The sequence below is a fragment of the Haemaphysalis longicornis genome, unplaced genomic scaffold (assembly GCF_048455015.1).
Source record: "Haemaphysalis longicornis isolate Haplotype H1 unplaced genomic scaffold, Haemaphysalis longicornis Haplotype H1 scaffold_7, whole genome shotgun sequence".
NCBI classification, from domain to species: domain Eukaryota; kingdom Metazoa; phylum Arthropoda; class Arachnida; order Ixodida; family Ixodidae; genus Haemaphysalis; species Haemaphysalis longicornis.
Genome location: NW_027526422.1, coordinates 144,645,598 through 144,659,011, shown reverse-complemented (window position 1 = coordinate 144,659,011; position 13,414 = coordinate 144,645,598). Strand labels below are relative to the sequence as shown.

At 47.2% G+C, this 13,414-nt stretch overlaps 1 protein-coding gene across 3 annotated transcripts in view; it reads left to right on the top strand.

Annotated features, from left to right (window-relative positions):
* LOC144147096 (uncharacterized) overlaps positions 1-13,414 on the top strand; it is a 393,394-nt gene that overhangs the window by 58,902 nt on the left and 321,078 nt on the right. For all 3 annotated transcript variants that reach the window (XM_077679154.1, XM_077679153.1, XM_077679155.1), the window contains one exon: positions 2,283-2,420. In XM_077679154.1, coding sequence (XP_077535280.1) covers positions 2,283-2,420 — 138 coding nt within the window. The remainder of the gene's footprint in view (positions 1-2,282; positions 2,421-13,414) is intronic.

Sequence of the window (13,414 nt, the reverse complement as noted above, 5' to 3'; positions counted from 1 at the left end):
TGTAGTTCAGACAAGAGTGAGCCATGATTGGATTCGTAAGATGACATCACCTCACGACTTGAAAAGGAAAACTTTGTAAACCTGAAGTACATTTTTTATCCATTTGCCGATATCGTGCATAGTTTGTACACTTTGTTTATAAAGGTTCCACATTGTAAATACTTACCCAACACAATTTTTTTAAAGTAACTTCATGACTCCTTTAACTCAGACACTTTGAGGCCTTGCACCAAGCTGCAGAGCTGGTGTGCGAGAAGCCTTCTGGAACCTTAGAAGGTGAACGAAAAAGATAAAAATTGCAATTAGTGATGATCACCTTAGGAACATCAAGTTGAAGGCCCCAATCAGTATCCTGGCCGTGCTTTTTTTCTGGGTACAGTAGAACTGTGATTGTATGGCTTCCTAAGGACTTCAAGGAAATGTATGATCAGGGTCTGGGTGAATACCAACTGAATGGATACCTTGTCGTTGGAGAAAGAGGAAAGGGCAATGGGACATGCGATGAATTAGTACAAAAGTGGGGAATGGGCTGGTTTTCTGCTCCACCACTAGGGCTAGATTGGGTTGTGTGTGAGCACTCTTATGAAGTGAGATGCACGTAAACCTGTGTGATGCGGATTGCTTGTGATCAGGAAAGTTAGGCCGAACAGGTGGAGAAGAACAAGGCATGTTGACGACGTACGGAAAACAAAGTGGTTGATCCCTACTTTTTCATTCGAATCGGCAAAACACGAAGCAGTTGAGCAGTTGAATGTTAAAGGAATTTTTATCTCGTGCGAAGGGTTCGCGAGTATCACCCGCTAGACGAAGTGACACCGACACACGAGAAACAAAAAACAGGAGAGGGTGCCTCAATTCTCGCACGTCCCCCGTATACGAAGGCGCCGGCATCCAGGCGCCAACTGTCGGCGCTCATTAGCGTCACGATGCGCTACTTCGCTTCGCCTGTTCTAGACGTCGCGCACCATCTGAACGAGTCATAGGGAACGACATAAGGCGCATTCGTAGCATATGCTTCCGTCTCGGTTCGTAGCTCAGTAGGAAGAGCGCCACGTACCTCCCGTTGTGGCCAGAGAGTCGTGGGATCGAAACCGGGCACCGCCATGTCAAAGGCACTTTTTCTTGCGACGCCCCTTCCTTGATGGATATCACGTCACCAAAATCGTTCTGTAACCGGGCAAAAAACACTTTCGTGTTATTATATTTACATCACTATTTGGTGACAAACTGCACAACACAAAGCAACAAGAAATGTAACGAGCCGAGAGTAAGTCTTTATAAAAAGTTATAAATACCAAGGTTCGTGTTGACGTATATAACGCCATAGTACTGGGGCGGTGCGCTGGCCCGGTTCCCTGGCTTTTGGCGTTGTGGTGGCATAAGATGACGCGTCGGTTTCGCCCATTGGATCGACAGTTTGTCACCGAAGAAAGCTGTGATGGAGATGTCGCGTAGTCGTCGCCGGTCTGGAGGTCCAGGAGGAAGATGCGGCTCGGGGCAGAGGTTCATTGGACTTTCGTGCCTAGCCGATAGCTCGCCAAACACACTCGTTGCTTATGCTCCTATCCCTGGACACGTCCGTCTAGCTCCCTTCCTCTTCCTTTATCTATTTCTTCATGTGATTATCACAGACGTTGACACCCACTTCAGCGTCCTCACTTCCATGCCGCCAAAAATGCCTCCTTGACACCCTGCATTCTTACTAAGGGGAGTTTAACCAGGACCACAGAGAGAAGCAGGTTGTCATGTTATTCAGGTTACACTGTAGGTTGCACTAAAGTAGGCATCTGGAAAACTTTGCAATCTTTTGTAAAACGAAATCAGTGGCCCTGTCTTGTGTCGCTCCGCGGTGTTTCAGCAATGACAGTGCTGTGAGAAATCAAGCACATTCAGAACGTCTGTTTTCGTACGAGCAAAAAACAGATGTTCTCTCCCTGTTTCACCAAAAGGACAAACATGGGATGTCCAATTCTTCGCAACTCTCCAATGATTTCAGCGTACAACTAAGTTCATGCTGTGAAGTTTTGACAAAGGGAAAAGCCACAATACTGCCTTTTTGCAGATGAGCGTCACAGGGGAACCATTGTATGGTACTGTGCCTCTGTGTATGTGTATATGTGTATGTGTGTGTGTGTGTTTTTGCGCGTGGGCGTGTTTGTGTGTGTGTGTGTGTGTGTGTGTGTGTGTGTGTGTGTGTGTGTGTGTGTGTGTGAGAGAGAGAGAGAGAGAGAGATTGAGAGCGAGAAGCTTCTGTCTGGGTGCGCTGCTGTGGTACAATGCAGGCAAGGTGGTGAAGAGCAGACACGAGCAGGAGCGGCAAGAGAAGGAGGCGCTGAAGGACGTTTTCTTCTGGGCCGGAGAGGAGGCGATGGAGCAGCTCAAGCGCCCGCTTTTCGATTTCCGCCGCAGCCACACCATCGGTATTACTGTCGCTCGTTTCATTCTTCGCTCGCTTGCTTGCTCTCTGGTTCACTTTCTTGCATGGGACGAGAAGGGTATCCCCGGCCTCACTTGACTCAGCCGCTTGGGGAGTGCTATCTGCAGAGGCCCTGTGATAATTGTTTTCGGTGTTCAGAAGGTGTGCACACAGGTTTCCACGCGGACCGCAGGTTGTAAAGCTTGTGGACAATAACTTGTGATGTTTGCTTGGCAGCAGTGCACCGGGGGTTAATGCAGTTGCAACCATAGTGGCTCTCTCCTGCAGGCATTCAAGTGTGGCCCCACATCAAGCTGCACTTGTAATCGCTAAGTGCCGCATGCATGGCTGATATCTGGTATTGTCAAGTCCTGAGGAGTTCGATGGCAGTCTTAAACCTCTTTTGCAATTGAAATTCTTAAGAAAAAACAAAGTACACAGCTGATTTAGGATGCTATTTTATACCTTCTGAGAACTCGGAACTATTTTTCTAAAGGTTTGAAGTGCCCTGTCTCTTTACTTTAACCATTTTACCGTTGCAACTACTTGCAAGGAGATCTCCAATTAACGGGTTTACGTTAGTGCAGTTTCACGTTAGTGCAGTTTTGTCTTTGTGGCACAAAACGGACAGGACTGAGCTGAAAGGAACTCATGGCAAGCCGTAAATAATGAGATTGTGCAAATACCGAAATGTATCTTTTGAATCGAATGTCGAACCTAATAAGGAAAACAGCCGAATATCGAATCGAATAAAGAATATCAATTGTTTTACTAGCCTTCACTTTGTACAGGTTTTTGAGCGACAACAGAAGCGACTTCGCATGCTCGATGATGTGTGGTACTTTTTGGTCTAAAAGAGCACACGTTTCATCTCTTGCTCGCAGCAGTCAAGTGGCGGAAATACTATGTGGCGGTTTTTTAGGTATTCGTTGCAGTCACCACATGCTTTTAAAAAAGTTACCTGCACTCAAGGTGCTGCACTGCAATCATCGGCAACGAGTAGACAGTGCTTCCTAACTCCTAAGCGAACACTTTGCAGGTATGAACAATATGACCCGAAAACACGGCATAACCACAATCACGGACAACGATGGGGCACTTCACAAAAATAGAGGGAGCGTGAAGCGTTCGCGATACGTTACCGAAGGAAAGCTCGCAGTACAGCTGCCGTGCGCAGGGCTCCAAATCACCTACGGCCTTTAAAAAGAGAAAAAGCACAAATAAGCATACACCAATAGGATTAAAGAAAGGCCAAAACGTTCCGGATTTTAAATAAAAGGTGCCCTGAAAGAGGTTTTGCCGATGCATGGGTGGTCACAGTTTCAAGCAAATCATTGTTCTAATAATCACCTCCTTCTAGAATTTTGTTAGAGCGATGAATTTTACTGATGTTAGTGCAAATGAAAACGCCGCATTTTAGCCCCTTCCGCGATTCTCCGTCGTTTCAGTCACTTCCTCGTCCTGTGCGAGCATGACTGCCCATCATGCCTCTATGATGCCCGTGATTCCTCCCACATCGGTGACATCTGCAATAATATCCGGTTGCAATGTCTGCTACTCCAATCACTTTGGCGCCTGGTAAAAACACGCCCGCGAAGGCGGCGGTGCCCACGTAACCGAGAAAGCGAACGAGGCACCCCAGGGAGAAAGAAAACAGATGAGCCGCGACTGGCGAAACCAATTTGCACGGTTTTATTTGTACGGTTTTTTTACGGCAAATTGGCTATTCTTTAAACAAAGGAGTTGGGTTTCTAGCCCCGTTAATTTATATTATATTGGCTTTAAACCAGCCATAGCCTGCCTTGAGTGGGTATTGTTCCCCACTTTATTTTTCTCCATTCTTGGGGGGGAAGAGGGGGGACACAGAAGTTTTGAAATGATTTAAAAAGGGTGACGGGTCGGCGGTACGCGCTGCTAAAGCGGGGGACATATGTCCGTCCGAGCAATCGGGTTTCCCACACGGCGCGTCAAAATATCTATACTCGGGAACAAGTTAGGAACGGCAATAAATCATGATCGGTATTACTCCGCCGAAGCGATGGGCCCGGATGTAAACGGGCGCGCGCGTTTTGAAAGGAGATTGCTAAGAATGCCCGATATCGCCTGCCTTTTCCCATGTAGTTTATTTGTCGTCACTGCAGTAGTTTATAAGCATAATATTTCCACTAAGTCAAGAAAACGATTCGTGCCATGTTCAAACTTTTCCCAGTAACGCACTACTTGCGCCGCGTGGAGCAACATCCGGCTGCGGTGATGAGACACAGCGGTCACTTCTGTTGCCGTGCCTAAGTTGTAACCGGGTATAGCAGATTGGATGCGCGTGGTAGAGGGCGACACGGTGAGTGATCCGGTAGCGAAACGGGTTGTGGGCGTGGAGATGTAAGCGGAAACGCGTTCTTTTCGTCCATGTGTTCGACAGATAAAGGGACACTGAAGTGAATTGGTCAAGCTCCCGGTTTTGCTTGCACTGCGTAGACTTTCTCACATTTTAACACTTTTCATTGTTGATCCGGTTGATAAGTCGGTGATTATTTTATAAAGCGGGAAAGAAGAAAAACTACCATGCGCGGCCTGTGGCAGTCGCACCAACTAAACGCTGTGACGACGGCAGGAGATGCAACTTGATTGGACGATGTCCAATGTTTGCATTCAAACAAGTTTCGGTGTCGTTTCTGTAAAAAAACATGCTTGACATCTAACGGCATCGTTAGATGGCCATTCTCGATATCTCAGTAATCATTGTACGGTGCTTCTGCCATGTTGGCGGCTGTGAAATGCCTAGGATAAGCCTCCCAGGACTGCTTGCAATCGCAGCAATGACTAGCCAAGGCCTACGCAGTGGATGAACGCCCTACGCGTCACCACAGACGCTCAAATGCCATGCTCTTTTCTCGCATATTGGAGCTTTCCTCACTCATGCCTGTATCGTAAAAAGCGTGTTCGCACCAGGCCACGGGTCTACTGATTCTGGCCTGTGCCCACTGCCAGCAAGTACTCGGTGCTTGTGGCAACTGCACGCCAACGTGAACTCGCGAACCCCTCAGTTTCAGTCTCCGCGTTCGGCGAACTCGCTCGTGGAGCAGTGAACATTACGGTTGAAAAACGGTGAACTCAGTTTAGAAAACTTCGGCCGCAAACAATAAAATCAACTTACAAAAAAATGTTCCCTCGGGGATTCGAAGTTGCCACTGCGACTTGCAAAACAACAACCCTAGGGGTTTGAACCACTCGACCACGACCCTTTATTTTCTGTATTGCCCATCTCGGACAGCAACACCAGGTACCAGGTACAATGACAAAGGAAAAATCACAGTAAGGCCACCATGCCCCCGGGCCCGATGTTGTCATTTAAAATTCCCTAAGCGTAGTTAGCAGTTTTATTTTAGACAACCACTCTGCTGGACAGTTCTTCGCTCTCTGAACTTAAACAAACTATGACACACTTTCCCTAAAATACTGCCTCGTTGGTCGCGCGTCTACATCACAATGCAGCCAAGCCATGCGCGAACGCCAAATGCTGGGCAGACCCAAAAACACGACACTGTCAAGTGGCACACCATCCTCTCTATCAATGCGCAAAAAACGTATGCATGTGGGCTAAGTGGAAAATCTTTCTTGAGTGACTGTTGGAGCACATCCCAAAGGAAGAATGCGGCCCAACAATGTAGAAAAACAAGCTCCGAAGTTTCAGGTTGTTTGCAAATAGGACAGTCGGTCACCAATGGAACTGAGAGCCCCCTTTCTTTCATCCAAGTTGCGACTAAAAGTGTACCCGTTTGCAATTTAAAAACGAAAGTTTTTGCCCCAGGTGACACTTACATTCGCTTCACTCGTTCTAACACATCTTGTCCTAAACCATTGCTGTTCAGAGCTCTATACAGTGGCACTGGGGAGACTACGTCACCTGCATCCTTATATACTTCTTCCCTGTTACATTGGCCAAATATTGCATTGAAAAACGCGTTGATCAAAATCGGAATGACAAAATAATTTCTTTAAAACATCCATGGAAACTCCCTGGCATGCAACTTGAAGGAACAAGAAATTGTGGCAAAGCACGCATTCAACAAACTTGCATTACAGTGCTCAGAAAAAGGTACTGTACATCACTAGAAACAAAAAATCGGTTTACGAGTTGCCGTACAAACAGAGGAGTCAGTCTAAATCCGCCGTCAATGATTTGCCGAAACAAATTTGTCCTACTGCTCCCCTCCCAAGTGGACCCCCACCCAAAAACAGCTAATACGCTATGTAGCTTCTGCACAATAAAACGCGAACAATGCAACACTCGCTAACGTACCAAAGCTTTGCCAAGAAGAAAATGTTACAAGTCGTGGCTCTCGCAAACTCTGCCAGTCCAGTTGCTTTCACTTTTTCCGCTTTATCTTTCAGTGTTTGCACCTGCCCCCGCAAGTAGGGCTCAGTGTCGCGATAGCATTCCAGTGGGGTTCCCATGTACTTTAGTGGGGTGGTTACCCAAGTTACATTAGCAAATATCGCTGGCGCTGACATACATTCACCGTGCCAAAACCCCAGGCACTTTCCTCAATTTTCCAGACTCCACGTGAGCTCCCCAAATTGCTTCTCTCTTTCATCACCGAACATCACGCCTTCTTTGTTCGGGCAAACAACGGCAATGTCCTCAGCATAGGCGAGAAGTTTGACCTCTGTCTCCTGTAGTTTAAATCGGCTTATTTCACCATTATGACTGATGCTCAGGCACAGCGCTTTAATCTATACACAAAAAAATAAAGCGCTGAGGGGGCAGCCCTAACGCACCGAACACTGCACCTAGATGAGCGCTCCCAATTCCTTATTAACTATCAACCGTGTAGTGCAGTTCCGGTACGCCATCGCCACTCCCCGTCCAATGACAGTACCAAGGTTTATGTGCTTTAAAACATAAAACAGGATCTTGTGCGAGACGCAGTCAAAGGCTTTCTCCTGGTCGTGGTACAGAATCGCCACGCCCGAGCCCATTGCATCGGAACATTCCAGCACGCACCTCACCTCGTAGATATTCGTAATTATGTTACGACCCTTGATGCCACACGTCTGATGAGGACCTAAAATATTCTGGATTACCATTTTTAACCTTTTCCACAGAACCTTCCTAAAAATTTTGTATTCAACGTTTGTTAGGGAGATGCGTCGGTATGCTTTAACATACAATAATTTTTGCTTGTCGTCTGTTTTCGGAATTATATTGTATGGGACGTAGAAAAAGATAGAGGAAGCGCTTAGATTTCATAGGCTTGATTGTACATGTCGGCAAGAACAGGAGATATCAAAGATTTCAAATGTTTATAGAACGCCGCACTAAGCCCGTCAGGACCCTGTGACTTGCCCGGATTCAGGTTTTCGATGGCACCCTTAACTTCCTCGGCCGGGAAAAGTTCGCGCCATTCTTTTGACTCGACCACGACCCAGCGCTGACGAGTTTGGATATATAAGGTATATAATGTGCAACCAGTTTACCCTTTTATTTATTTTTAGCATTTCAGGTAGCTTAGGTGACTATTTGTTGTATGGCGCTCGTGCAGTAATTGTGCCCCAAACTTCCAGAATATCTCACGTCTAGCAATTGCACTTCTTAGGCAGAAAAGCGTTCGCCAATGTGTGGTCGTGCTGCTGACCGCTGTGCGTGTTCACCCAGCGCAAAAAAGTGCTTCGCGCTTTCTAGCTTCACGCTGCTCGGTAAAAGTATCAGTTTATTTTATTTGCTTATTACCTATATTGACTTCGCTGACTCTTCTCCCGCCTTTAAGTGGCCTTAGGTTTTCATACTAGCGTACCAGTCAGTGAAGCGTCGCATGTGCACTTGTGCAGCGCGTTTGGGGAGCCGCCCGGACTCGGAGCTTGATACAGTGTACAAACTAACAAAGTAAAGAAAGGCACATTCTTCCATTCAAAAACGTGTTGTGGCTTAGTTTCAACTGAGCGACCGAATTGCGACGACCCGTCGGTGGCCGGCGAACTAAACGCTGGGCCGACTGAGATCTGTCGGAAGGTCGGCGAGCCGTCCAGTAGCACAGCCTATTGCCAGCTCATCTCTTCCTGACGTCACACGAAAACGCCACAGAAAATGGGCGAGGGAGCAGAGAGGAGGACAGAATTTTCGAATTGATTTTTCTACTAAATAAATTCGCGTAAACGCGCTCAGAATGGTCGAAACATGGCCTATGGACTCCGGACTACAATGTGCGCTAGAAATCCCGCAATGTTTACACATTATTTTAGTGTTTCTGTAAGGCATCATCGCCCAGCGCGTCGCCACGGCTTATGTCTCACTGCTCCCCCGTCGCACTTTTCCCGTTAGCCGCATTTCCGTTGGTGGCTCCCCCGAAGTACATGACGTTTGAGCGGGGCGTTCAAACCCGATTTGAGGCGCTGCGAGATACCGGCGAGCCGCATTGATTTCACTGACCGCGCAATCACTTCATGAAACGCAGCAGATATGCGCTGTGACAGAGATGAAGATAGCTCGCGCTGCACGCATATGTCGTATTAGGGATATAGTAATCGTCATGTTAATTTTTTAATCATGCAGCTTGTGAATCATGTGCTCTTCTCCTTTCTGGAAAAGATGACAGAAAGAATGGGGCTGGACTTTACCGCTTTCACACCACACCGAAAGATCATGCGAAATGAGCATGACCCCATCTCCGCGCGGTCGCGGTGATGACAGGTTCGTTAAAGATTTGTTAGAGTGAGCACGTCACATGCGTTTCGAACCTACCTCTGTTTATATAATGTAATTAGCCGCTCGTACGCGCCAATGTCGAGCTTGGTCCCGTTGTGGCGACGCCATAAATGCGCGTACACAGGCAGTTTTAGGTTTCCATTCCGTTATTTCCGTCGGTTCTAAACTCTTAAAACTAGAAGAAAAAAGATACGACAATAAAACGTTTTTAGAGTTCGTTGTAGATTCCATTCACCCTTCCTCCATACTTTCCGGCAAACTTCTATGCGACCCTTAGGGTATACTAGTAGACAAGTACTCCGTAACCGTAATTACGAGTGGTCGCGGAAGAGTAGCGTTAGTTTTGAGGACGTGCACGCCTGCCTCTTTGCTCGACTGTGGATATCAAATCAAATATTTAAATAAACTTTTTCACTTCATCATCAACAACTACAACAGTTGTCGCTACTGGGGGGCACAATCAAACAGCCGGTGCTCGGCTTGACTGAGAAAGTGCCCCATATAGAATGCAAAAAGTAGCGAATGCATGAGACGCATAAATGCCTCTTTTTTAACATAACTCTTAATCTAAAGTGCAAACAAACGTACTATGCAGATACGCGGAAGTATACAAATACATTCAAGTTTAATTTATAGAAAAAATAACCTGTGGCGAAAAATTAATCTCTGCGTGAGTTTTCGCAAAGAAGAAAAAACTAGAAAATGAAAACGGTTATGGGGCTGGAATTGTTTAGGAAAGTATTTTAAACTTCACCTGACGTATTCAGTAACTCAGAAAGCTGATAATGCAACACTTGGAGGCCGTAGTTGGTGCGGGAGTGAGGGACATTCCAAATGTCATTATTACGCGTTGGTTAGTTTTTCTTTTTTATGCTTAAATTGGCTAGCGTGTTCAGGTACGAGCTGTTCTTTTTCTGACAAGTTCTGTACCGGCGGAGTAATTGCAGTTAATAGAGGTCATTACAGGCTTCATTGATCATGGCCAAAAAACTGGGCTATGTGTGCTCCGTAAGGGGCCCCTGCCACTACGCGGAGTACCTTTTTTAAAGCATTGGGGTGTGTGCGCGTCGTAAGGGTCATCTGCCACTATGTGGAGTACCTTTTTTAAAGCAACGCTCTCTACCTCTACCAGCCTATGGTTTGTTCGTGGCGTGCGTACAGCAACCTACGAGCTAGGCTAAATAAAACTACTGGCACCGCCAGGGATCGAACCTGGGCCCGAAGAGAAGCGCAGCAAGAGCCCGTCGTCTTAGCCACTAAGCTACTTTTTTTTTCTTTATTGCATAATTGCAGTACATATCAAGCACCATCAAACAAAAAACTTCAACGATAAAACTGCTAGTTATCACCTTGCCAGCAGAAAAACGATTAAAATTGTTTGAGGTTGGTTAGTGTTTCCATCACGGGAAACCACTCTGGAGGCTCAGGCTGAGCCCTCCACACTTCAATAATCGTACGCATTGAATCACCAAAATATTCTCTTGACCATATGGCGTCAACGTCCCTACGGCGTATGGCCATGCGGGATTTCCAAATTGCATGTAGGGCCAGGACCATCACGAGGTCGTAAGGTACTTCGACACTCTCAATAGGTAAAAACCTAATGCCGTGAGCGTCATGGGGGAAATATTTTTTGAGGGTCTGCTGAAGCACGTCCCAAAAGAAGACCCCGACCCAGCAGACCAAAAACACGTGTTCTACAGTCTCAGGTTTTCTGCACGGGTAGCAGTCTACCCCACCCGGCAAAAACATTCCTTTTTCTTTCTGCCACGTTTTCACATCAAGGACGCCCGAGTGAAGTTTAAAAAAAAACGTCTTAACCCATGGGCCAATCGCCATACGTTTCACACGCTTAAGCACATGCTGCCCTGGCCCTACACGGTACAGCGATCTATACAATGGAACAGGGAGTATGGACTCAACGAGGTCATTACACAATTTTTTACGCGTCACACTAGATACGTACTCTAGCGTGACGCGTGCACGCAAAAACATGGTGGCTTGTACCACCTCACGGAAGTAGCCTTTCGTTGCGCCAAAAGATAAAGAAGCTTTATTTCTTGCATAAACACTGCGCTAAATTGAAATTACGAAGACGAAGGACGGCGGAACACACGATGCACACTTACGAAAGTGCACGTAATTGCGCTTTCGTAAGTGTGCGTCGTGTGTTCCGCAGTCGTTCGTCTTCGTAATTTCAATTTAGCGCAGTGTTTTTGCAAGAAATAATGTACCAACTAGCCCAGAAGCGAGCTCTCATTGACTGTATAGATAAAGAAGGTGACGTTACAACAAAATCAGAAAGGGCTCCGGCCAACTTCACCTGACACACTGTGCGCAAAAAGGAGTCCTTCACATCCTGAAGAAACAAAAAACGATTTACCACTTGACCCAAAAACAGATGCGATAATGGCAGGCCACCAAGACGCACGTGCCTTAACAGGTTCGTACGGCTGGTTCTCTCCCACGAGTACTCCCAAATCAACAGAGCAAAACCTCGGTGCAAGGCGTGTACATGGCAACACCTGTAGAACGTACCACAGTTTGCTAGTTAAAAACACATTACACACTGAGGCCCTCGCAAATACTAAAAGTCCGCTACCCTTCTATTTCTCGGCCTTTTCGCGCAATTCGACTGTTTGACTGCGCCAATAAGGGTCGCTGTCTACATAGTTCTCGAGGGGCACTCCCAAGTACTTCACCGGCGTCGTCTGCCAGCTGATACACTCGAAAACACTAGGCGTACTGTCCCACTGGCCATGCCAGAAACCTACACATTTCTGCCAATTAACACTACTGGCACTGTTCTTACAAAAAAAATTCCCTCGCACTTCCCCGAGGGGGAGAGTGTGTAAGTCCGAATGCACGGTTGTTGATTGCGCGATTACGGTGGATATCGTGATCTTAATGAGTAGTCGAGAGATTACACACACGCACACAACTACAAAGAAAGATATTTCACTCGTTATTGCTGGTACCGTTGCCCGGTCCGCCATCATCGTTATCGAGATGCAGGACCAGCGACCGCTCTCGACGACGGCGCGCACTCGACTAAGTGGAGAGGAGGCGCCCAACACCCGCAATCACTGAGCGGAGAGAGGAGGAGGAGAGTAGCGCCCGCCGTTACGGCGAGGGCTACACGAGCGCCCTCACGCGTCGGAATGCGGAGTGCCCGCTACGCGAGCGAGAGCTCTCCCGCCCGAAGTGGAAAGGAGGCGCCCAACACCCGCGGTCACTGAGCGGAGAGAGGAGGAGGAGAGTAGCGCGCGCCCATCTCCCCCCGTTGCTAGGGAAGACGAGGAATGCGCGCACTCGCAGCTGTTGCTATGCGGACGACGGCGGCGGACGATTCAGGCTCGCTTAAGAAGTGCATTCGCACTTAAAAAATTCAAGGTGTTTACAGCAATGCTTATGCTTCTCCTATCAACAAAAAAAGAGCAATGTCGCCAGTGTAAGCTAACACCCGCACTTCACACGACTGAAGTTTAAACCCATTGGCGTCTTCGCTCCTGATTACACTTAAACAAAACGCTTCAATGTACAAACAAAAAAGCAACGGAGACAATGGGCAACCCTGACGAACGGCACGTTGAACAGGAACGGGTGTGCCGATCGTTTTGTTAATAAAAAGCCTTGTAGAACACCCAGTGTACGCCATGCGCACACCATTAAGAATAACTGAACCAACATTCACGTGTTCCAACATATTTAACAAACGTTCGTGCGACACCTGATCGAAGGCTTTAGCCAGGTCTACCTGGAGCATTGCCAAAGTCCCTTGCATGGCGTCACAACACTCGAGAACACTTCGGGCAGTATGAATATTTGTAACTATCGACCGCCCTTTGATCCTGCACGTTTGATGCGGCCCTACCACGTCCTTTATGACAGTCTGTAAGAGGCTAGCCAATATTTTCATTAAAATTTTATAATCGACATTTGTCAGACTAATAGGACGATACCCAGGGATCTGCCTAAGTTTCGCAACCTCCTTCGATTTCGGTATAAACACAGTGTGCGACAGGAGAAAAGAAGGTGGCAGCACACCTTTGTGGTACGCCTCAGAGTAAACTCTACATTGGACCGGGCTGATGTCAACCTTAAACGCCTTGTAGAAAGCGGCGCTCAGGCCATCAGGGCCCGGCGTCTCCGCTGGGCTCAACTCGTCGATAGCGCCGCGAAGCTACGCCAGCTTTTTTTCTTTATTGCCTGCTTTGGCACATACAGAACACAGACATTCATAACAGCCGTCAACCTGTCTTTGGTTGACGTCATGTGTTTAACAGTCTATAAGG